General features: G+C 42.3%; 1 protein-coding gene across 18 annotated transcripts in view; it reads right to left on the bottom strand.

Moving 5' to 3' along the window:
- Positions 1-1,300: 1,300 nt before the first annotated feature.
- Positions 1,301-25,702, bottom strand: part of lmo7a (LIM domain 7a) — a 48,358-nt gene continuing 23,956 nt past the window's right edge. For 3 of the 18 annotated variants that reach the window (XM_031288719.2, XM_036003983.1, XM_036003982.1), the window contains 25 exons: positions 25,331-25,541; positions 24,306-24,555; positions 19,699-19,728; positions 18,878-18,992; positions 17,844-17,983; positions 16,591-17,299; positions 15,791-16,066; positions 15,258-15,372; positions 13,009-13,170; positions 11,955-12,136; positions 11,798-11,861; positions 11,418-11,474; positions 11,079-11,120; positions 10,205-10,230; positions 9,662-9,769; positions 7,496-7,582; positions 6,618-7,006; positions 6,341-6,397; positions 5,208-5,263; positions 4,859-5,017; positions 4,266-4,449; positions 3,652-3,981; positions 2,690-2,798; positions 2,100-2,202; positions 1,301-2,018 (listed from right to left, as the gene is read on the bottom strand). In XM_031288719.2, the coding sequence (XP_031144579.1) occupies positions 1,996-2,018; positions 2,100-2,202; positions 2,690-2,798; positions 3,652-3,981; positions 4,266-4,449; positions 4,859-5,017; positions 5,208-5,263; positions 6,341-6,397; positions 6,618-7,006; positions 7,496-7,582; positions 9,662-9,769; positions 10,205-10,230; positions 11,079-11,120; positions 11,418-11,474; positions 11,798-11,861; positions 11,955-12,136; positions 13,009-13,170; positions 15,258-15,372; positions 15,791-16,066; positions 16,591-17,299; positions 17,844-17,983; positions 18,878-18,992; positions 19,699-19,728; positions 24,306-24,555; positions 25,331-25,541 (3,984 nt within the window). In that variant the 3' untranslated portion in view covers positions 1,301-1,995. Of the gene's footprint in view, positions 2,019-2,099; positions 2,203-2,689; positions 2,799-3,651; positions 3,982-4,265; positions 4,450-4,858; positions 5,018-5,207; positions 5,264-6,340; positions 6,398-6,617; positions 7,007-7,495; positions 7,583-9,661; positions 9,770-10,204; positions 10,231-11,078; positions 11,121-11,417; positions 11,475-11,797; positions 11,862-11,954; positions 12,137-13,008; positions 13,171-15,257; positions 15,373-15,790; positions 16,067-16,590; positions 17,300-17,843; positions 17,984-18,877; positions 18,993-19,524; positions 19,548-19,698; positions 19,729-21,175; positions 21,969-22,436; positions 22,584-22,961; positions 23,283-23,703; positions 24,019-24,305; positions 24,556-25,330; positions 25,542-25,702 lie in introns of all 18 variants that reach the window. The other 15 variants (XM_031289566.2, XM_031289101.2, XM_031289425.2 and 12 more) reach the window with 15 other exon arrangements.

The following is a 25,702-nucleotide window of genomic DNA, read 5'->3' as shown; positions in this document are numbered from 1 at the left end:
GTTTCTACTGAAAAATGCAATTTGGGTAAGAAGAACAGATTGTCCCAGTGTGACAGCCAAGCTACTGATTGTGCTCAGAGCCTAAATCCGGTGTCACTTATGGTTAGTTTACAAACTAAACCACACAATCGTATGACATATTCCAGAAGGCATTTTACTTATTATGCTAAATTCAAAGGACACAGCACCGCTACTTCTCATAAATAGTTGCAAACAGCAGTGGTTAACATCCAGCTGCAGCTGAAGGAATCATTTCAGTCTTTCATGGTAAAACTCTTAGATCACAGTGCCCCCTTCTGTCCAGTTCAAGCTACACCTAAGCTTAAAGCCTGTGGTGTGGAAATTAAGCACAATTATTGGACTCACTCGTGTGTTGATTGGAAGGTGAAAAACACCCCACATTGGCCTGACTGGAAATGAACTGAATGAACTGACCTGAAACATGTGAATTCATTTTTTTTACTTCCAGTGGGAGAGCATTAAAAAGAAGCTCACAGTGAGTTGTTAAGAGTTAGGAATTAGGTTTTTGATGGAGTGAAGAGCAAGCATATATAAGCTCTTACATCTGTGTTCCATCAAAAAGATGGAATACTTATCCTGAAAGGTTTTATATTTCTCAGCCACTCGACTCTGCTCGGCGCCATTGAGGCCGTGTTTTTTTCTAAGTATAAGGATTAAAATAGTTCTCTCCCACGAGAGTGGCAAGGAAAATCTAAAAAAGGAATCTAAGAATATGAGATGTCTGCCTCCAGGGGTTGTTTGTGCTTCACCTCAAGAATACAGAGCCAATTTATGCTCGGCCCAACTTATTTCCATATATTGCTTCAATTGAGCTTATTCCATTCGCAGGAAATGAGGACAATGTCTTCCCTTGCTAAACAGCATTTTGGGAGCTGCAGACTAAACAATCAAGAGCGTCCCTGCTCGTATGAATATTCAACGTATGCTTATGCAGATATGATTTCATGAAACAACCAAAATGACAGAATACATTAAGAAAATAGCTTATCAAAGTGTAATCAAATTGTAATGCATGTGCACTGAATGAAATATTCATGACAAATTGGCTTCAGACAACACAGAGCAGGCAGGTCCTCTGAACCTTTGCACAAAAGCTCATTGAAATTCCTTTCATTATGACTGTGGCACTACAGAGAAACAGAGAATGAGTGGGACGGACAGAGAGAGAAGAGTATAATGATTTCTGAACAGAGAGGCAGGAAAAGCCTCACATCATGTACTGGAATATCATTACAAAGAATTGTGCAATTTGCTGAAAAAAGTAAACAAAACCACATGAGATGAGCGCATTTAGTCATTTTATTTACAAATGTTACTGTTTGCCTCAATGCCATTCTGTATGATATAATCGTCACGACCTGCTTGTGTGTACAATCCTCCGTGTATCAGTGAAAACTCCAGATAAGTGCCATCCAAGCAGACCGTTTTAAATATGTTTTGAAAGATATCTAATAATCGTACTTACTTCTCCCTGTTACAAACGAAAAGGCACATAGACATGATAGGAATACATTGGTCGACAAACGTGTTAATACCACAAGACTCACTGGAAAAAGAAGCATGAGTAAGAGGAAACTGAAACCTTGAAAACTCTCTCAAGATCTCTAAAATCTTTCTCATTGAAGAACATTACAAAGATCTGCCTCAATAATCTTATAGACAATTTAACGTTTTGACTAGTTTCGTGGCTAAAACATAAAAGTCCGGTGCATGCAGAACCCTTACATTTTGTACAACTGTAATACTTAATATGATATAAACGCAGTTAAGTAGATAACATTTTTGCAAGCAAACCCTCTCAAAAACCACAAATATAATTCTCATCAGCGATTCAACTGAGATTTTCTAGTCATAAATGGAAGTATGTCCAAACCAAGTGTCCCAGCTATTTGCAATGGCTTCAATGTTCACTTAAATGCTCATGGGTTGTTGTCACAAGTAGTCTCTTCATCAATCTGCTGGAGTACAGTCATGTCACATAGAGGTTGGCTGGCCAGCTGGAAAAAAAACAAATATTACATTTAAAGAAAGCAGAAGACAACACGTCATCATGCTGATCAGATTGATCACATACTCACCTTTGAATCGCATGTAGCAGGTGTTACAGTACAGCTGCTTGTTTCGTATTCTGACTTCAGCCCCGGCTTCCGATCCTCCCAGGTCCGACTTACAGTCGATACACTGAGGAAGTTTAGGAGAAGGAAGAGTTAAAGAGCTACTCAAACGGTGTTTAAAGCTAGACAAAGTGTCCAAGTCCAAAGGTGGAGGAATGAGGACAGACAGAAGCCCCTTGATTGTATGTATAGAAAGAGAAAAATGAAGGGAAAAGAATAAATCAGAGTCAAATGACAAAGATTAGCAGGATGGATCACTGTTCAAATGCAGGAGACCAAACTCAAGTGAAGACCCAAGTTCCAGGAAGTATCAACAATTAAGCATTGGTGAAAAGAGACAAAGTGAGGGAGGGGTTGATTAGTTTGGCGTGCAGGTTTTGGCACAAAAAAATCAACTTTGCTCAGCTGTAAAGAAAACAGGACCTTGAGACTCACCAAGATTGACCAGGTTAGTAATAAAAGAAAAATAGTCTGGAGTGATCAGGTTAGCTTTTGAGGATCGGCCGAGGTGTGTTGATGATGTGTTCGGGGGCCGACACAAGCCCAGCTCTCACCTTAAAACAGCCCAAATGATAACAGAGCCCAAGTGACTCGATGATCATGGCTGCTCCCTTTCCCAGTGCGGTGTCACAGAACGTACAGATTTTCCTGCCACTCACTGACCTGGATTACAGAACGCACAGCTGTGATTCGAGAGCTAAGCTCATATGCATGACGCATGAATGCAAGCAGGTACACACACAAAACACATGTTCACACTGGTATATAACAGGGTCAAACTGATAAGTAATTTGTTTGCCAATGCTGGCCTTTAGTTAAAGATTGATTTTGGATGGGAGCCAATTATGTCCCCTGCTAAAATGAAGCAGAAGCTCCTTGATGACCAAAGCTCCATTTAAAAGATTCTGTAAAATATTTAAAGATGTTTTTGCATTTTTTTTTTTTTTAATTACAGTTTTCAGTCACCTATAACAATCTTTTTCATGATGAGTTTTCTTTAAACATTTTTGTGTCATATATAAAGCATCCATTTTTTTCTTATTCCTGACGAGAGGAGGACAATAATGAGGAAACAATGATCATATATCATTTTGACATGGAAACTAAAAAAATATTGGTAACAATATAAGTGTTAGCTTGACTCTTAAAATATCAGTGCCAGGGTGTTGCTTCAAAACACACAAACTCAAAACAACACTGAATGTGCAAGTGGAATTCAACTGGAAATCTGTAAAAAAAAAATTAAAGGACTGAATAGTCGGAGTCAGCTGTGAAATGGAGGGTGAACGGATGGAGAATGTCACATAAAAACAATATCATACACAACATTATATTATAATACATTCAAAAGTAGAACAAGTGAAAACAATTGAGGTCCAGTTGCCCTTTGCCACCACCACTTATGGTTATGGTTTAACAACACCACCTGGACTATGATAATGCAACCCAGTACACCAGTGAGAGCTTAGAGGCAGCTTGTTGGAGGTGTTAAGCGAAGCAGCATTGTTGATTTTACCTGCTCCGTTGCTCGGGGGCGCCAGCCTCAGAAGATGTGGGCTCTGGAGAGGTGGTGGGTGACGGAGAGGAGGGTGAGGGGGATAGCGACTGCCGGGACCAAGGGGATGAGGGGGTTCCTGCGCCACCTCGGAGGGAGCCCATGGAGGAGGAGGAAGGCAGAGTGGAGGAGCCGGGCCGCTGGGCCCCCAACCCACCACCGTAAAAGGAAGTGCTGCCAGAGAGGGCAGAGTGAGGCCGAGTGTAGTTTGGGATGTGAGAGTTGCTTCTGGGTGTCCATGATGAGCGCCAGGAATTATATGAGGCGTCCAAGTTGTCAAGAGACTCACCTCTGCAAAGCCAACCCACACCACACCCACGTTAGCCCGTTAGAGGCATTTAAAATGTCTGGCTACCAACTGTACCTGCGGCAGTTGTTTTTATGTTCGAATATTTACCAATGGTCCAATCAAATTTGTCAAGACAAAGACAGAGTGGTAGCCAGACTAATACATGTTTTAATTTCACCACGCAACACAAGTTAACAGGATATTAGTACGTTTGAAAAGCCAACCACCATCATCACACAACAGAGATAATATTTGTTTACTCTCATTCATGCTGGGTAGACTGTACCTGCGCATGGGTGGCACGTCAGACTCCTGGATCGTGCTGGTGGTGGAGGAGCGCTCGCGGATCCAGCTTTTGTCCATCAGCAACGGAGTCTTCTTCTTCATCTCGTTCAGGATCTGCTGCCGCTCCTGCTCTGCCTGCGACACGGACTGCTGACTCCTTTTATCACCCAATGTACTGCCCGTCACTGCACCCAGAGAGGAGAGATAAAACTCAACATTATGCTGGGTGAAATGAAAAGTTTCTGGGAAGTCAAAAATAGAATAGGACTGGCGGAGAACGTGGAAAAAAATGGGACAGAAAGAATGAGACTGTGATGACGTAGAAGCAGTGTTTCCCCAGTCTTGATTTGAACTTTTGAAAAACAGAAAAGTACAATGAAATTATAGAAGGGACCTGAGAGAATTCAACCTGCAATCAATGAGTTAATTGTTTTTATTGCATGTCTTTTCCTGCTTGGCTGACTGATTGATTTACCATGTGATTGGTCAGCTGTTAATCGAGCAGCTGTAAGTTTTGATTTGGTGAAATTTCACAATTGGCTGATTGGCAGATCAAAGCTGTCCTAATGAGAGCAGATCAGGGGCCGAGCCCACCTCTTTCCGGCTCTCTGTATCTCATGGCATTGAGGATGTTTCTCCTCTCCGTCTCTAGCTCTGATGCAGCCCGCTGACTCTGGGCCTGTTTGTCACGTGCACTCCTCAGCTGCTCTTCCAGCAGCCAGTGAGCCATGCCCCCCGGCTGCACATACACACCTACAGTGGAGTACAGCCCACATGTGTATGCAACAACATGCATACATTGAGTCATTTATAAAAACACAGGCCAATATTTAAATGTTCTAATATATCTGGACTCATATTGCTGTTGCATTCACAGTCATTCAATCCGTCACTTATTTTCATAATGGAACTTAACTAATGGAAAAAAATCAAGAAAACTGACCTTTTCTCTGAGGTTTTTCTTCTTCATCAAGCTGGGGAGATGATTTAGATTTTGTCCTGTCAAACAAAATAAACTACGTGTTAGGGCCTGATTAAAAAAGAAAAGAAAGTAATCATACTTACAGTAGCTCTTTTTATAGAAGCCACATATTTTACAACCATTTTTGTTACCGCCATGAAATACAAGTATTCTAAGTAGTATTTTGATATGTGAAATACCACAGTGAAAAATTATGTACTGATGTTTTGTACTGAGAAATTATTGTTGACAATATAACAAAGGAAAAGCATGATTCCCTGCTTCAAAGACATACAAGGATCTTAAATTATGTACCTGGTTTATATGTTTTCAGGTGAGTGACAAATTGTTCTTGTTTGTTAGAAACTGGTGTTGGTGTTGGGCAGGATTGTATGCTTGTGAGACACTGTTTTGGCAGTTTTGTTGAGGAAAGAACAAACTGTGTTGCCAAGATAACTCCTGGTGCAGAGAATTTTATAAAGAACTCAGAGAAGGTGATCTTGGAGCTGAAAATGTGGGGAAGCTAATGTGAAAGGAGCATTTATTAATTTAGCAATCCAATACAAACGTTAACCTCTTTTTCCCCCTACTTTATATTCATACACAGTATACAAACATTTAATAAATGGTTTATAACACACTATAATGTAGTTGTAAGCAGACATAAGGATATGTTTTGGTGCGTATTAAAGTGCAGTATTTGTCAGTAATTAATAACTTCTCCTATTCTCCACTTATGGGCGCCCACAGGGGGAGTTACAGTTGTGGGAAAATACGTTAATGAACACTTGCATCTGCAAACAACTACATTATAGTGTGTTATAAACTCGATTGTTGTACTGTGCTGTACTGCACATAAATACTAAATTGGGGGACTTAAAATAACGTGTTGCCAATAAACCTATTCAACTCATTATTCCTAAATACTATAATAAATTGTAATCACTGTAAGGCATTGTTGTTACATACAATTACTCATCAAAATAGGGTAGGAAGCAAGCAGGTGTTATTAGTGCCAATAGCCGATCAGCTCAATACAAACAAGAAGCATTACCTTTTAAGTATGACTGCAGATGCAGTTTGACAAATGCAAACACAATCCCTCCTGTACTAACCTGTCTGTAAAGGACAGTGACGACTGGACATTGGCAAAGCCATGGGAGCCATCAGCCCTTTGGTGAAGGGTAGTGTTAGGAAGAGGTGCGACGAGAGTTACAACACAAAGGTGGAGCACAGCACATGCAAGCACATTAGTTGCACTTATGTTAATGCACAGACAACAAAGCAGGTTATGTTTTTCTCTTCAATGTGTTATTATCAACATGATGGACAGATGAGGAAGATGTGTGAGTAAAGTGTGAGGGTAATAGGAGGAGCAGTGTCTCTACTGACCACTGCTGCTGCTGCTCGAAGGCTCTCTCCCGCTCTCTGCGCTGTTGCTCTGCAGCTTCCTGCCGCCTCCTCTCCTCCTTCCTCTCCTCCTCTCTCCTCCTCTGCCACATCAGCTCTTCCTCCTCCCTCATCTTCCTCTCCTCCTCCTCCTGCCTTTCTTTCCTCTCTCTCTCCTCCTGGAGACGCTGCAGCTCCCGCTCCTCCTCTTCCCTCTTCCTCCTCTCCTCCGCCTGCCTCTGGCGCTCCTGCTCCTCCGCCTGCTTCTGGCGCTCCTGCTCCTCCTTCCTCTTTCTCTCTTCCTCTTGCCACGGAGGAGAGGTGGGCTGGTTGACGGTAGAGAGGGACGGGAGTGGGCTGATGCTGTGTCTGATCACCTCCAGGCTGCCAGGCTGCCAGGAAAAAAGGAAGCATTTACCACAATGATGGTATTCAGTAATCTGACCTACAGGAGCAACTGCAACAACAGAGGAGAAACTCGTGTCATCCCCAGAGGTGACAAACCAGCAAGTGTTTGGAAATTCCAATCAAAGGGGAGTTTTTGTTGCAAAACTATGAGCTGAAAAGACTCCTGTCATGACGGGAAGCATGGGCCCCACATGTTGTATATTTTATGTGAATATCCACATGACTAGACATTGTTCTGCTCTCACTTTCCCCATCTTTCATGTAAAATGGATGTCTGCTTTAAAAGCCAGACATACCAGCTCCTAGGCACGTAACTGCTGCATAATTATATCAATTTCGATCAACGACCCTATTAAAGCTCTTTGGATACATTTAGATAATTTACTGCTATGAGTCAGAACTTATTGCCACCTTTAATTACCCTCTGGCTGTTCTAGGTATTAGCCCATAATTTATACAAATTAAAATGTTACCTCTTCTTGGTGTACGCTCTCGGCAACCTCCTGCTGAGCCTTCATCCACTCCTCCTGCAACTTCTCCTGGTCGCGCTTATATTTCTCCTGGACGGAAAAGCAGGAAAAGAGGTCAAAGTTCATCCAAATGAAATGACATGCATGCACATAGTCACACACACACAAGAAAATATAAATATCTTATTTGACCACTCGCAAGCTGTGCCTAATGAAAATTATTGGTGATGCTTCATGCACATTGTGTTCGCTAAAGACCATGGGCATATTTATTCATATGTTTTGGGAGTGTCCCCCTGCTGGTTATGGAACAGGAGAGATAGCCAAGCTGGTAGCCAGGAGGAGGCCACCACTGCTGACCCGCCAACGGGAGGGTGTTACGGTTCAGGGTCGAAACATCCAATGAACGTTGGACACCGTCAGACGACATCAACTCCTCCCGGCCAAGGCTACATTCACCAATGGTGAATGAAGGGGAAGCATCTTTATAGATGTAATTACCCTCTGATCACAAAAAAGAAAATATAAACATGTATATGACAATATTACATAGTATAGTGGGAAGAAAAAGTAATTTATATAAAAACTAAATAGATTTCTTAGCTGTATTATATTCCAATCTCAACTACATGTTATCTAACCATCCTGAAAAGTTGATAAACCTAGAGAAGCTTGCCCAGGGCAGGAAGTCTCCCTAGCACATCGTGAAATCAGGCCGTGTATCCAACAGGGAACAAAGACTGGAGGAGTAACACGCTTTCCTGGCTACAGCGCTCTGCTTGGACACCTTTGATCTCCATCCAGAAATAGACCCTCGGAAAAATGTTTTGATAGGATTCTACTACAAGTTGGATACCCGACAGATGCTTTACTTTTAGCTGCCAGAGCGCTCTGTAAAGGTTTCAGTTTGGAGCCTATTAGGAGCAGTCTGCTTTGATTGTGAGGACTTCCTAGCCTGTCATTCAAGCTCTGTGCCTCAAATCATTGTCGGATTGTCAGATATTTTAGATCAACTAGATTGTGATTAGAGCTGGGCGATATGGAGAAAATCAAATATCCTCATATTTTTGATAAAATACCTTGATATTGATATTGTGGCGATATTGTAGGGTTGACAATTGGTGCTTTCACAAAATATGCACACTATGAGATTTTTGATAAATAATCATCAGTTATATTGATATAATAACTATGTGGGTAAAGGCAAATAATGGAACAGCTAGAACAGTCTGGTGTGTTCAGAAAATTACATCACTCTACCGTAATACAGCCTTTAAAACCAGGAAAAGACAACACTTGTGTCATATCAGGATATTACGATATCCAAAATGTAAGACAATATCTAGCCTCATATATCGATATTGATATAATATCGATATATTGCCCAGCCCTAATTGTGATGTTGATGTTGCTTCATTTGTTATTTTCAGTTTTATTAATGGGCTATATGCTCAGTTGCCAGTGTGTTAGGTACACCTGGCTAAAACTAATGCAGCCTAATACAACAGCCCAGGAATAAATCCTACCTACAAAGGTTATAGAGTTTAGTTTTTGTTGAAATTGATTAAGACGGGTTGTTCAGCTTCATGATTATTTTAGTGGGTATAGTTTTTGGTGCTGTTGTAATTGTAATGGGTTTTACTGAGAGGTGTTACTTTTGTTACTTCTGTGATATATTCTCCACTGTGTTTATATCAATGAGTGCAGACCAAATATTAGAATATCGTTTATATTTAATACAAATTAGAATACGGTCCTAGTCTTAGAATCATAAAAAACATTATTGTAATGTAAATTTGTCTCACACAGATCCACACAACATAAAAACAAAAGCAAAAACATTGCATTAAAGAAAACTTTGATGGCTATAATAGTATTTTGTTTTCTTATCTTCCTCCTTGAGTGTCCTTATTTCATTGTTTTGTGATTTATCTGAATTGTTGCTTTCTCAAGTTTAACACAATACAATCTAACAGTACCACAGAGAAAATCAGCACCTCTCTAGTACACTTAACAAAAACAGAACATTGTAACCTTCCTGAAGTTAGGATGTATTGCAGGGCTGATTTATCACCCTGCATTAGTCCTAGCTAGGTGTACCTAATAAACTGGCAATGGAGTGCATACTGTGACATAATGTCACTGCTCCACGAGTGTGCCTTTTTGTACCTGTAGGAGGCGCTCCTGCTCCTTCTGCCATTTCTCTTGTCTTTTGCGCTCCTCCTCTGGGTCCCAGGACCAGCGGCTGGAAGAAGGAATGATTGAAGGAACAGGTATCTGCAGACAGAGAAGACAGACACGCAGTATGAGACAACGGCATCACATTAGCCATCAACTGTATGACAGCCCAACTGACTTCATGGTATTGTCAAGTCATGTCAATTGTATCTACGCAGCTTGTCTCAGAGGGCTTTACAATTCGTACAACATACAACAACATTTTTCCTTAGACTCTTTTAGTCTCTTCATTTTACTTTTATAAAAATTAAAGTTCCCTCGCAATCATAGTTGAGTGATTGGGCCACTTTTTTTTTGCTAAAGAAGCAGAGTGAACCAGCGTCTGAAGTGAACTAGTGCACATGAGATTCTTAATAATGTGTCTGGGCTTTGTAATAATTGTGCCATCTGCTTTTAAAGATGTTGTCCTGCTATAATAGCAAACACCATAAAAGAGACAAAAACTGCCCTATATGCACTGATTATACTACTCACATCTGGCATTGCAGACTCTGATCCTCCTTGAAAAGAAAGAAAATAGTCCAGTCAATACTTCTGGCATGCAAAGGCAGAGCAACTGAATAGAAGTTAACCCTGAGGCCATATACTGCAGCAACACAAAGTTGACAGGCTTATTAAAGTGCCAATTCATCATTGAAAATAACATTTAAAACCAGAAACAGTAATTGATGTTTTCAACAAGCCTTCAAGCAACAAAGGTTAAATTTCACCCACTATGACTTATTGATTCTCTCAATTCAAAATCACCCACTTGTTGACATTTCCATTGGATACCAGCCCAATAGTTCTGAATAGGAAAATCAATAAACTGATTGCGACAACAGGATCAAACACACTGGAAGAAAGACACACACATATGAGCAGCATGCGTACTTAAGATGCACACAAGTACAGCGCAGCCAGTCTGGAAAGGCTAACATACAGTTCAATACATGCATGCCAAAAGAGCAACAGGAATTCTTTTAACTTCATGCGCAGCAAAGTGAAAAGTGTAACCGTGTGTTAAACCTGGACACCACTCAAAAAAACACCACAAACACTGCAGGAGTCAAAGATTTGTATTTGTGGTTGGTACGCTGGCATATTGTCTGACATGCTGTCCAGCCTTTGGAGCTTGAATGTGTTGCTTTTATACACAGAATGTTTTACGTTTTCTTTTCATTTTTCTTTTATGGGGTCTCTTTCTTCTTCAATACAATATGTTGTGACGTTTTGTGATAATGAACTGATGTCCCCCGTGTCCCCAGTGGAAATTACGCCCTAGCTCCCTTGGTTTGAAAAGCATGTCAGTGTCCCAGAGTGTACCAAGCAAAGGTGAGGAGGTCACTGCACACTCAACCCTGTTTACCACAGAGGTAGACCAGCGCACTGACACTGGACCCTGAGCCACCTGAAGGAGGGAAGAGGCACAGAACAAAGACTAAGCTCTGGCACCAAAGCCATGGAGGAATCTATTTTTATCCCGGATAATCCCAGAAAAGCTCATAATCAATTGATAATAGGTTATTTATCAATTGAACATGAGGATGTGACTGATAAGAAACATGCAAAAATCCTTTGGGAATCTGAGGAATTCAGTGAGACAAAAGCACAGAGAACCCAGCCACCAGATTACACAGAAGTCATTAATATTATTATGAAGACCCCGCCCCGATTCGGCCCATGCTTTTTTTTTTTTTTTTTTTACCTTTTTCAAAAAACTCTGACCTCCGTTTTAAGTTTTTCAAAGATATGGGTTCTGACTCTACATGAGAAATGAAAAACAGGATACAGTGAGGGACAGTCGAGGAGAGAAACAAGTTTTACAAGAGAATATACCATCTTATATTACCAATACATGATTTACACAAGTGTTGCTGAGGATGTATGATAATCAATAATAATAATGTTTTGTTACATAACACAGTAAATGTCCATCAATATTATTCACAATAGTCCAGTGTTTGCAAAAATGTTTCTCCCAAAACTAAGTCAACAAAATGACCCCCCTCCCATCGGTGTGTTTTTGTGTTCATAGTCGTCAGGATCAATTCCATAACTTTTCTGATAGTGTGCTCTGCTCTTTACCTTTGTTCCTCATCGTCACCGACTGTTCACGGAAACCTCCATTAACTCCGTTTGAAGCCACGTCCTGCAGGGAGACATGGCAGGGTGTACATTCATTAAAGTGGCACAATACAGAAATAAAACTTGATCAAACCTGAGTTCATTCTGGGTCACTTACGATGACTGGATGGGCGGGGGCCTCTTTGGATGGCAGCTTTTCCATGGAAGTGCGTGAGGTGAAATCCAGGCTGGAGCTGACAGTGTTTTTGTCAGGGGAACCTAGAAGTATCGGATCCGTACTGGTCAGATTGATGGTCTTATGGCTTTTAAATGGCAGGGAAGGTTGATCTCTGTCCCAGTCTGCGTCCAGACAATGCAAGGGCAAAAAATAGGATGTGCGTTTGCACGTAGAACCATGATTTCTGTGTGTGTATGCAGTAGTCGTGTATATGTGAAACCCAACATTTGACACAGAATTGTCGATTTACATAAAGAACACTATAAAGCATAGGATAAGGTTGCTGTTGTGGTGTTATTATAGAGAGCAGCAGGGTGTGACAGAGAAACCTTCCCCAGCCATGCAGCCTATTAAAGCTTACATAAACCCACGCAGTGTTTCTAACAGGCTCACAACCACCGGGCTTCACTAAACTATTTTAACAGGTACTGTGTGTTAGTTCAAGTGAGCTACTCTGGGTGGTTTGTTATCTTTGGAAGGTGACACTGACGTAGTTGGCATAAGTAAGCCTGTTATACTAACACTGTGAAAACAGCACACTCCGAGGACCGTGGACCTGAGCTGGGTTAGTTCCCCACAAGGAAAACACCACATGGATACAGAAAGGAATGCTGATGAGACAGAAAAGTCAGAAAAAAGAAGAAACAACCAGTAGAAACATAAAAGGAAAAAGAGAGAGAAAACAGGACAAGAAAAATGCACGCAGGAAGAAAAAAAAAATAGAAATAAGAACCAGAGGTCAACACAATAACAGTCTTCCCTCGTCAGATGAGGGGGAAAAAAGTTACAGGTCCTTCACCGCTTGGCTGTCATGAGATCATTCATGGATGATTTCACAATAGTTTACGGACCAATTTAAAATGTCAAAACTGTTTAGCAACGCACGCAGCATAAGCATTACTGTCAGTCCAGGAATGCAACCCTTAAAGTGGTTAAATTCAATCTCCCGCAAACAAACACACACTCTCAGACACACAGCGTTCAGGTGACTCACTGTTCTTGCCATGATGGCGTATATCCATGATTAGACTGCCCTCCTGCAGAGCCTCCTCCATGCAGGACTTCCAGTCTGGGTAGCTCATTTCTGCCACCTGGTGCCCGTTTACCGTTAACACCTCATCTCCGACCTGAAGCTGGCACATCTCTGCCGGGCTGCCTGCACGGGACAGAGGAACATGTCATTAGCAAAAAAGAAAGTATACAATTCTAGTCTACCAATACAGTGACATGGTTGGTTATCACTCATAAGAGCTATTATTCTTGCAGTGGTCCTTTTAGTTATTTCACTGAAATAACTTTACAAGAAATGATCCTGATATGAGAAAATATGGGATTGACTTCTAATTACAGTTTTCATTCACACCAGAATAATCCTCGCAATAAAGAATCCACAGTTGAATAATTTAACACTGTATCAACAACAAAAACCTTCCCATGCCAAGAAAAAAAAGGAACAGAGCCACTGTTTTAAGTTTTTGGACAATGACATTTTTTTTACTTACATTACATATTTCTTTTATAAAAACAGTCTACATTTTTAATTTGTATTTTTTAAGATGGAAATGTACACACAGATATACACAATGTATTTTGTGTTACAGATACTAAACAAAGCTGAAAACTACTGAGTCATCAACTGACTCTTCCAACATTTTTCATCTTTACTTTTGACTGCCGCCAAGTGAGACAAGACAGAACATACTGTATATTACATATTTACTAGTATTTTACTAACAGTGTGGTAGTCATACTTTTACAATCATGACTGTGTGTTGTATGGCTTATAACCATTTTACCAGTGTTGTTATGTAACAAAGTACAAATACTTGTATTGTTACTGTACTTAAGTAGAATTTTTACATATCTCTGTACTTTTTATATTTCTGGAAACTTTTACTTTTACTCCACTACATATCCTAAATAAAATGTATACTTTTACTCCACTACATTTTCCCTCAGCGTCTTTGTTACTCGTTACTTGCAAGAAATGTTTTTGTACGTTAAAAGATTCTTTCTCACAAATAAATAAAATTCTGTTTCTGTTTTTCTCTTTATTGTTTATAAGACTTGATGTTTAAGAAGGTGTGGAAACCCTGAATATTATGCTTCACTATAAGGAAGCCACAATAAAATTCATAAAGTTTTTTTTTTCCTTTTACTTCTAATACTTAAGTACATGTAATATCATAAAATTACTTTTGATACTTAAGTTCAGTAAATATCAGATACTTTAAGACTTTTACTCAAGTAATATTCTAATAGGTGACTTTAATGTCTACCAAAGTCATTTTCTGGTAAGATACTTGTACTCAAGTATTGCTTTCAAGTACTTTATACAAGACTGCATTTTACAAACTTTTTCTAACATCCTATTGAGAATATTGATTGTTACCATTTGATTTTATGTCTCATTGCTCTGCATGACTAATGCATGCGTAATGTTGTACTGCTCATTTATGTCCTGTTGCTCCATACTGCTTTGCATGGCTGCATGTGCTGAACATCCAATGTACTGTTGCATGAATGTTGAGCTTCTTCCTGCTGCTTTGCATGATTTGTGTCTTATGCATGCTGATGTTTTTGCTTTTATTGTAATTTCTGCAACTTTATTGGTTTTGCAAAAATTGCCAGCTGGCTAAAACTGGCACATTTACAGAAATAATGATTAATGCACGTTGTCCTTAAAAATATAGAAAATAAATTGAAATGAAACTTTGACAGGGTTGACACGATCCATACCACGAGTGTTGCAACCAAAACTTACTGAAACTGATGTGACAAAGCTAGAGTTAATGCACTGATGTCGAGTGTCAAAAGTATTAGTGAAACGTTACTAAATTACCAGAGATGTGAAGGTGGAAAAATCTCAGTAGAAAAAGAGAGGCTCAGGCCCAGCAAATCTGACCCAGATAGATGCTGTCCTACATAGGCCTGGCACCGCCACTGCAATGGACTCGAAAACCTGCTGACAACTATCCAGCAGTGCCTGGCTGTAAAACAGTGCCTGGGCACTGGTTTCCAACAGTACCGCTGTACTGTATCTGTGAATACATCAGTCAACAGTGAAATATGACTAATGCCTGTTTGATCTTTTTTTTTTTTTTTTAACCACTGGGAATGTTGGAGTTTAAGACTGCCAGTTTGGCTGACAAACACACATTACATCGGAAGGTGAATAAAGCTCTGCCCAACAAATCCCTTTATTTAAAGGTATTTCTTTCAAATATCTTTTGCTGTTGTTACCTAGCTGGATGGACGTGATGCGAGCTCCTGTCGAGTCCCAGGCCGCCTGGAAGCCAAAGTCTCTGCTGCTGTTGGGCTTCTGGTTCAAGCTGATCCGCATCTCACAGTAGTTCTCCTAAAAAACCAAACACCAACACAGGTGAGTAGAGATGAACAACAACGATTCACAACCACACAAAAAACAGCTTAGTGCAGACTCTGGAAATCAGCCTGTCGGGTTGTGTGTCTGTGTGCTTTGGCAAGAAAGCCTTGAATTAATCATTTATGGCTGTTGATTTAATGCCAACCTGTTGCTATTCTTTAATGTCTGCAGTGCAGCACTCTATTATTTGTAATCACCTCTACATAAGAAAATAGTTTGAAGCAAAACATTTTATTTAATGACGCATTTGGGTTCACTTAATATTTACCACAAAGCCAAAAATACATTCAGTGACTGTTCAAATTGTCAGCATTAAATAAAATCTGTGTAACAAACACATTCTTCAATATACAAGCTGATCAGTTTTACCAATGGAGGGTAACTTAAATACCTGGCTGGTTTCTTTGGCTGGAGCAGCACTGACTGGAGCTTCACTCTTGATCTGAGGAGGGACAGGTGAGACACTCTGAGTAGAGGTGATGCTCTTCGCTGTGGTCTTGTCTTCTTTCTCCTCCTCCTCCTCCTCTTCCTCCTCACTGCTGTGGGCTGAGCTGGACTGAGAGCGAGTCTCGTCCTCAGAGGTCATGAACTGGTGATAGCGGCTCGGCACCGACGACTTCTTAGAAACAGTGGCGTCGCCGTTGACACGCTTCTGAGAGTCGTCCGTCTGTCCGGGGTGAATGCAGATTGTCAAAGAATGCAGACTTTAATACTTAAAATTGAGATAATGTTAAATGAACTTGAACAACGCAGGTTTGTTGATTACAAAATAATACATTTAAATCTATACGAGATCTTAGAATGGTGGGAAAATCAACTGGGGAATGTGTTGTCAACTCTTTAAGTAAGTGTGAAACTGTTTCTAGAGTTTACAATCTTCTCCTGACAGACACTGGCTGATCTGCTACAACTGTAGCAGTAATGAATGTGAGGGAGGCTGAAAATAGCAGCTCTGGTACTTGAGTTAGGATTATAAAGACAGCAGCTTCATCCATTATTCACAAAGTAATCAGATCGGACTCTTGGGTAGCAATGATGCACTCAAAACAAATAACACTGTACCTGACCAACATAGGCAAAGATTTCTTACTGCCAAACAAACACTGTCTCCTCCTGCCCTCTACATGTAAGTCAACCCATTTGTGCTGCACTGATAGTTTGTATTTAGTTGTAGAATTATCTAGTACTCACTGTAGCAGCTCGGGGAAGTGAGGTGAGGCGGGATGACTGGGTCCCGAAGGGCCTTGGTGTGATAACTGAGGTCAGACGTGCGCTATCCGATCTCTGGTAGCTCCTGGGAAGGGATGCGGAAACCTGAGACACCCCAGGAGGCTTGGGTTCCATTGAGCTGGGCTTGGGTTTTTGTTTGTACAGAGAACCAGAGGAGGGGGCCCCCACCTCAGTCTGTGTGCGCAACAATGAGGGCCTTGGCTCGGGCACCTTTTGTAGGGAGCTAGAAGAGGAGACTGTGGTTGTGGTCTCCTCTGTCTTGACTGTGCCGGTGCGTTCTGAGACTGGACTCCTCTGTAAAGGTGCTGCTGCTGCTGCTGCTGCTGCTGGAGACTGGGAGCTGTGGAAAAAGCTGCGGCTGGTGGGAGTGATGGTGGAAGTGATGGTGGTTGTGGCGTCTCTGCCTGCAGGACTGTCCACAATGTCAACTTCCATTGAGGTGGGAGGGGAAGCGGCCCTGCCAGTCGCTGGGGAGGCAGCAGGGGGTTCGGCCTCTTTCCGAGAAGGCTCAAGCGGTTCAGAGGAATAGTAAGGAGTGTCAATAGTGTAGCTCCTGGCAGGAAAGGTCCGGGTACGTGGGGTAATGACAGGTGTATCAAATATGTTGTCGTCGTCCAGGTAAGACAGAGATGCGAGACGACCGCCAATGCTGTTCTTTCCTTTATTTTCTCTGTGGACCGGACAGAGGAAGAGAACAGGGATTGGATAAAGAGTTAAATAGGAGAAAAAAAGTGGACAGTGATGGGTGAAATTAAAGATGAGGATGGAAAGGATTGCAATTTAGGGGACATGAAGGGGAGTGAGTGACAGGGAGGAAAATAGAAAGAAGAGCACAGGTTGAAAAGAGGAGGGTAGAGAGAGGTGGGGCGAAAAAGGGGAGGCAGGTTGTACGCCATGATTAGATTACACTTTCACACTGACTGAAGCCACAATTACAGTCTACTCATTCACTCCTGCACAAATAAGCCTCTTGTCTCTGTGTTTAATACCGCAAAACGTCTCATACACACCTTTTCTTCTATTACCTTAGCAAAGAATCCCCCTCCGAGGGTAAAAAAGGTGTGAAAGAGGAACAAAATCAGTGTCTGTTGCTTTTAGACAAAAACCAGGATCAGAAAATAAATATTGAAATTTTATAGCATTAAATCTACCAATAACATAATGCATTATCCCTGCACTATCCAAAGTACCTGATCAGGTACGTTAATTCTTACCTCTCCTCTTGCATCTCCTTGAAGGTCTTAGACCTTCTGTTGCCGCTGTATGTGATCTCCTCTATCTTCTCCCGTTCCTCTTTCTTCTTCACTATATCAGAGTTGACACTCCTGCGCCGGTTTTTCCATTTGCTCAGGTCCTGCAGCAAAAGTAAGCCCAGATCACCTGATGCACCATTTTGTAACAATTCAGCTCAGATCTAGATAAAACAGACTGGTTATGTTGCATGGCTGACTGTACGGCTGAAGGGAGTGAAGTTGGGAAGGAGAGAGAAAGACAAAAAAACAGAAAGGGCTACATTTGAAGGTGTTCTATTTGTGTGCTTTAGGCTCCTCCCGGCTCACTTCCCCTGTGTATTGGGGACTGAGTGACCTAAATGCTGCTTTAAGACTCCATTATTTTGCCATGACACCAATCAGACTGCTGACAGACACACCACTGTCACAGCAAGTCATAACATGTGGATAGCGTTTTATTACTTTTGGATTTACCTACCCAAGAATGAGCACTTGTGATGGATCACTGGTGTTTAAAATTGGAGCACCACTGCACTTTGGAAATTATTTTCCAGGAATAACTTGCACCCTCAAGTCAACTTTACATGGATTAATCTAGTTAATTTTCATTCTAGTGTCTCTGTCTTACATCATCTGTCTATATTGCACCATAACACATTCATTATATTATTAGTATTTACAGGATATGGCGTTTCCTGCAACATACACTGATTTGGAAATGAGGACAGTCCATTGCCAGAGGGCAGTGCTGCACCAATCAGTGTCTGCCTCCGTCTGTGGCTTCTATCTTAACAGCTCTCTTTTCACCCTGTGGCCACAGACTGCACCATAACACCTGCTCTCCTGATTGCCGCACTGATCCTTTAGATCATGTGCTCACCTTTCACTTCTGGGTTGGGAACAAAACTTCTCTCTGCCAAAGTCAGGTCGTCTTGATTCTTATAACAAGAATGGTGGTAAGCAAACAGATACTCTCCAGCGTTAGCGTGCAGTTGCCATAAATAAATTGTACTCACATCCTGCCACTTATCCTCAGTTGACTTTATCCGCTCACGATACTTCTGCAGCTCTTCGTAACGAACCTGCTGGATGACGGTGGGGTCGATCTGGATATCGCTTGTTGATTTACTCCTGTGGAAAGAAAGAGTTTAAAAAGTATTTAAAAAAAGACCCTGGGCATCAGCAGCTAAAAGGAGAAGTGGAGGGGACGTTTAGTTTGCGTATCTTGGCAGAAGCTTAGCAACCATAAATAAACTGTAGAAAAATACGGCATGAAAAATTAAAATAGACAAAATAACTTCCACCATGTATATGTTTGGATGCTGATGCTGAACATGACTAGACCTTTAACCTGTAACCAAGTGTTAGTTTGCAATCACAGCACACGGGTCAACTGCAGAAAACTGAGTGATGTAAGCTCAGTGGGTTAGTAAAAATGAATCACAGCACTCACTGTCATGCAAAAGACCAAAGTTACTCACAGCCTTCAGAGAAATGCACTTAGTTTCCACTTACCTGTTATGATTTACACATATCTCACATTGCTATCAGGGTGCTCAGACTAGTGCTCAGACATTTAACTCTCACTGGGACACACTACTGTTTAGGTAGATGACCCAGCATATTGCATCTTTTCACTTTGTCAATAGACACCCCCCCCCACCCCGCCCCACCGTAAACTTGGCCCTGTGCCATACAATACACTGTGTTGTGTGTCAGCATTTAGCAGCTAGTGAGTGAGAACAGCAGCACAAAAGCAGGGAGCAGCGAGGCGCGACTGTAAGAGGCCAGAGCAAATGCAAACGTGCCACATTCCTGGGAGCCCGCATCAACTCACCCGTCGATACTCTCTTGCATTTGCTGCTGTCTAGGAAACCGAAGAGAACCACACACAACAAAGTCACATTTCTGCAGAAGAGCCTTGAGTATGAGAGCGGTCTAGCCAAAAGCTTGAGGCCAATTAGTGGCTCCCAGACCAGCTCATCCCTAGCTGGTGGGCGCTGTAAACCTAGCTAAAACCTGACACTGCTGATTTTTAATTTCTACACTGAAGAGATTAGAGTTCAAGGTGTGTATGTAGTGGGTTTACAGCACAGTATCACCATTCCTTTCCCTGACATTTGTATGGGGAGGTGTGTAGACATTTATGTTTCTCTAAACAATGCAGCCTTTCTGGAGACTCCAGCATGATGTCACTGGAAACATGGCTTTACATATGGAAGTGAAGTAAATCCAGATGGCCTTGACTTAGGTTAAATGGTTGCTTTGTGCGTGCTTGTGTGTGTGTCAGTTCATGTGCAAACACTGCAGTGCAGATTTGTGTTCAGGTTACTGTGGAGTCCACAGGTCACATCTTCTTTCAGAGCCATGGGGAATTTCTATGGGCTTTCATTTCTGTTCAACAGACAAGTCTACATTTAATTGCCCTGCTTGGTGCTGTCAGTGTGTTCAGGACATTATGTTTGGTTATAACTCAGGCTTGAACATTTCCACACTCTCGTGCTGCTGGACTTTGAGCTTTACATGTCAGTGTGAAGTTCCCTCTGCTGAGAAAAACAGCATTGAACTCTGGTAAGATCCGTGTTCCTGTAGATGTTAGGTGAGGTCAAGAAATGGCCAATTCAATGCATTAATTGCATCACAAAATCATGAAGTCTCCTATATTTTCTTTATTAAGTTGCATATTTTTCCATTCACAGGCAAACTCGGTCAGATAGGAAAACAATATCTAAGATAAAATGCAGAATTTGGGTCTGTTTAACAGTGCTAATGATGTACCAAACAATGATGTTGGAGATTTGTGTCATTTTGTTCAAAAATCACACTTCAGGAACACAGTAGCAGTAGGTTCTCTCTCGCCATCCACTCAGCATGTACATACCAAGTGTTGCTCAGGTAAAATCAACCATATTGCCATCATGTAGAAAACCATAAACAACAGCCCTATGATGACAATGTCTTAGGGACTTTCACTACAGTTTATTTCCATTTTGAGGTAACAACAAACATTTAAAACAAGAAAAAGTTCTGAGCTGTTGCTGCTCTTTCATTGCGGTTTGTGTGACTGACGCAGTGAATTCTGAAGGCACCTATTAGTTTTCATAAAGAATACCTTAAATAGATAGAACTCCCACCTATGACTGTGGTGGCTTTTAGACCAAGCATTTACAAGTTGGATAAACATGCAGTCTAGACCACTTTACCATCTGAATATAAATATTCCAAGACTAAAATGGCAATAATAAGTTTTCACAGTCTAAAAAGTAAGAAAACTAACAGGCACTGTTACAGCAATGTTTTTACAACTTCAGAGCAGCCAGCCTCTCCACCATTAGCCTCTTTCTATATCTTAGCTGACTGGCTTCCCTGATAGCCTGCCATCTCTGCAGGTCACCTTCGCTGCAAGAAGAAGGTACTGAGGGTGTCATCTGATTGGCTGATGGGCCTTTCATGGAGCTCTGGCTCTGATCGGAACAAACTCCAAGTTTCCGAACAAGCATGTCATCTGTTTTAGGATGTGTCTCGTTCTGAACCTGATTCTGTCTGTCTGCTGCCGTCTCCTTGGTCAGAGGACATGGGGGGCACAGGAGTCTGGCCTTGAGATCAGGAGGCAGAGCCCACGGCTCTGGGATGGGCATAGGGGCATAGTTGTCAGGCGCTCCTGAGAGAGGCCTCTGTTGCTGAGCTTGCTGGGTTTTCTCCTTACGATAAACCACATCGTCCTGCTCGATATCAGGGAAATCAATCTCATCGGTGCTGACACAGCTGTGTCGCTGGGTGATGATGTTGAGTTGCGGCTCAGACGTGTAGAGACGACGCTTGGCGGACAGCTGAGTCTTCATCATAGCCAAGTCTGGGTTGGACTGGAAGGCAAGGGTTCGCCTAGTAAACATGTCATCATTCTCCAAGTCAGGGGAAATGCTCTCATAATCAAAGGGGTCCGGGGGCTCCCGGGGGTCTTGGCGCCCCAGGAGGGGCCACCTCTCACATTTGACCAGTCTGGGACCCGAGGCGGGGTCCACTGGGGCAAACACCAGAGGGGGGTTCTCTAACAGAGGGGGCTGTATCTGGGGGAGCTGAGGAAGAGTGTGTGCTTGAATATGAGGACTGCAGGGTGGGCAAAAGGAGAGAAAAGGACAGAGGTGATGAGTGCATGCATGTGAACTGGATCAAAGAGCAAGAAAAGGAGGAAGAGATACATCAAGCAGCCATAGTGGTGATATTTGATTCAAACAGAAGTTGATCAAATCGGGATTTTACAATCACTCTGCTATGAAATAAAACTACGATGCTAGTTGCTTAGTTAAGCTAGTTAAGTCTTCACTAGAATAGATTGTAATAATAATAGGATAATGCTGAGACAGTCTATTTTCTACTAAGGTCAGTACAAGCAAACTGCTCTATAAAGCATGTTAGGGCAACCTCCAGTAGCTTCATAGTGTATTTTATTATTAGTACATTAGAAAGCAGATCATCAGAAACTTATCCCCAACAGGAGCCAATTTATATTTCTCCTATAAAATTTGGATGCTCTAAAACATTCCTTCATTGTCACAATCATGCAGCTGTATCAACCTTTTCCCCACAACAAGGGTGGTGTGAGCTGAGGCCTTGTGTGTGTGGGAGTGAGAGGGAGAGGGGCCAGAGGGAGAGGGGGCAGAGGAGAGCCAAGGACTGATGTCACAGTCTGAATCATCTGACGAAGAGCCCGACTTCTTATAGCTACAGCCGAGGACAGCAGGGTGGACGGAGGAAAAGAGACAGAAACAGAGAGGGGGTAAAAGGGAGGTGAAAGATGGCAGGGAATGGCAGGGAAAGAGAAAGAAAAGTAAGTAGGAGGAATCTATACAGAAAATCCAGTGAATGACAGAACACAAAATTCTGAATCTTAGGAAGGTTAAATTGGCACGCAATATATAGTTTTTTAAATATGTCAAAATCCAATGTGTCAGGTAGAAAAGAAGGAAAATATTGTGCAAGAAGCAGGGAATAAATTATATCCATGATATTGCTACTCTGTAAAATATACTATACAGTGATTTAAAGTATGTATATATAAGAAAAGTCCACATTATGCTGGATTTGAATGCCCTCACACACCTGACACCCTGCATCTTCTTGTACCAGGGTCTCCTCTGGGAGCCCAGTTTGATCTTCTGTATGTGAACGTCTTCTTCGGGCGTCCAGAACTTTGGTAAGAACTTGTCATAAGATACTTTGGCAACCGGCTGGGGTTTGACGCCCATCTTGCGGGAGTAGAGATCATCTTGAATGGGGTCGGCATAGCCCACGTCATCATCCTCATCCTCAGAGTCATCGCATATCTCCCTGAACAGGCTGTCCGTGGACACAGGGCGGTGGTGGTCCATCCTCACAGTGCCCTGCTGGAGAGGCTTCGTTTCCCCACTGTTGATGCTGCTGCTGCTCAAGAGAGACAGCCAATCACATGTGTAAACAATTTTTTTCAGCAGCAGCACAGCACGCCAGTCACGCAAAGAGGAGCACATTCCTCGAGCACAACAACCTCAAATGAGATGACGCAAGGATTAGCAAACCAATGCAAGCTCAGGACCAAACTGCAAAAGGAGGCAAAGATTGATTTGAGCCGTTATGAACTCAAATCACTCCTCCAAGCTCATACAATTCAGAAAGCGCAAAGAAAAACAGAAACCAACAAACTGAAGACTATAGAGCACTGTTACAGTAAAAGGCAGCATACTACAACCAAGGATGTTGCTCATGGTTACAATTAACCATGCAAACTGAGGGTAAGAGAAGCGTTCTAGTTTGATCTCATCAGGCAGGCACATCAAAGTCACACTGTTGCTTCATGTTCTCTGACCTGAGGCAGGTCACATTCTGTTGAGGGGCAACACTGGGAGTCATAGTGACCTTAGGCCAGGGGCCCCCGCTACCCCCAGATGCCCTTCCTGCTGCCAGGGGACTGATGGGCACGGCAAAGTTGGTGGGAGGAGCTGGGGAGGGGCTGTGGAAGCGTCTGCTGGCCAGGTCATCCAGAACGAGGTCAGGGTCTGGTCGATCTGCGTCCGAATCGCTGCCGCTTTCATACTCTAAGGCCCACTGTAGATGAGCCTCGGGCAAGGCACTCTGGGATACTCGACTGTTGTCATAGCAGTCAGAGGAAAGCCTTGTTTCGCTGAGGTCGTTCAATCATTAAATGAAACACAACACGAGTACACACCACCATGGACCATTCGAAGACAACACAACAAGCATCACAAACACCAACATGATGGGAGAGGAGACAATGTAAACTTCAGGCATTTGAAGCACAAACCAAGGATTTGGGTATGAACACAACACCTCTAGATCACTTTGTGTTATGTTGCTTTTAAGAAAAAAAAAGGAATAAAATGAATTAACTGAGGTGAGAAACGGCACCTTCAAACAGATCAATGTGTTTACTGTTGTGTGCAACCGTACCTGGTGAGTGTGCCTTCATCCTCTGTGTATGTGGGGTTGGCCCAGCTGCGCCGGCTGTCCTCATTGCGTTCGGCCCGTTTCTTTCTTAGTGGAGCAGGCACGTAGCCTGAGGCTTTGTCTTTAGTGGGCAGGAACTGGTTAAACTGGGAGCTGGCCTTGGGTGTGATGATTAGTGACCGTCGGTAACTCAAACTGTCCTTGTTCTCAGCCATCCTGAAGACAGAGTCTGCTTCAGTGTCACTACAACAACCTGTAGCATAGACAGAACAGGGAGGGAGGATAAAGAAAGGTGTAAAAAAGATTATGGTAAATAAAGAAAGTCGGAGAAGAACTAAGAAAAGAGGGAGGTCTGATAAGGGTAATGAAGAAGCAAAAAGAATAAACGGGGTGAGAGTAGTGAAAAGAGTGAGGGGAGTGTGTTGTGTGTTCTGGCGTGACTTTGAAGGAGTAACAGAGGGGTGCCGGGTGGGGAACGGAGGCCCCTTCATTTACAAGCCGGTGTGGACGGCTGTGGAATGTCTCACTGCCCTTTCCTATATGGGGGGGATGACCACTCTGAGATCACTGACCAGCACTCCCCCCCTCTCAAAGCATACTACACTTTAGTCATGAAACAAGATCACAGACAGGCTTTAGCAATGATATATAATATCTCTTTCTTTGGGGACTTTTCACTGAAAATAGTCACTTACAAAAGCATACCACTAGGTGGCAATAGGTAATTGTTTTCACAAATGGGAGGCAACATTCTGGCTCTGATGCAGCAGACATCATAGCACAAATATTTGAAGTTCTAGGCTAGATGGATGCACTTGATTTTAAATATTCATGCAGAGAAGCAAATTGGGAAAGTCGGAACTCTTTAATGGCAATCTACAGCTAGGGTGTGACGGGGGATAACACAAAAAACAATCACAAAAATAAAAGAAAACATCCTTTGACCTCTTAAAGGCCATAAAGGCAGCTTTAGAAGGGTAAAAATGTTAATGTTTGTGTATAGATGCAAATGACATGACGTCTCCTACCCTCGCTGCTTCCTTTAAGAGTGGTTTCAGATGAGATGCTCTGGGGTCGGGAGCCCAAAGAGTCCAAGCTGTCAAGGGAGTCGTCTCTCCTGTGTCCTCCTCCTCCTCCTTCTCTCAGATGGAAGAGCTCCTCTCGCTCTGAGTACCAGCTATCTCCAAAACCGCTGTCTCTGACGTTGCTGCCTTTCTGACTGGACGATTCCTGCAGAGCCTTTCATACACACACAAACACACACAGTCAGATAATAGGATGCCAATTAAAATATTTAGCTCCACTGTGTGTGTGGTGCACGGGAGATCTCCCGGGTAGAGTGTGAAGTCTGTACTGTCTGGCCTTTCATTCTTGCAGACTCAGTTAAACACTCCTATACT

The sequence above is a fragment of the Sander lucioperca genome, chromosome 8 (genome assembly GCF_008315115.2).
Source record: "Sander lucioperca isolate FBNREF2018 chromosome 8, SLUC_FBN_1.2, whole genome shotgun sequence".
Classification (NCBI taxonomy): domain Eukaryota; kingdom Metazoa; phylum Chordata; class Actinopteri; order Perciformes; family Percidae; genus Sander; species Sander lucioperca.
Note: the sequence above shows the minus strand (reverse complement) of the source record. Positions and strands in the feature narration are given on the sequence as shown.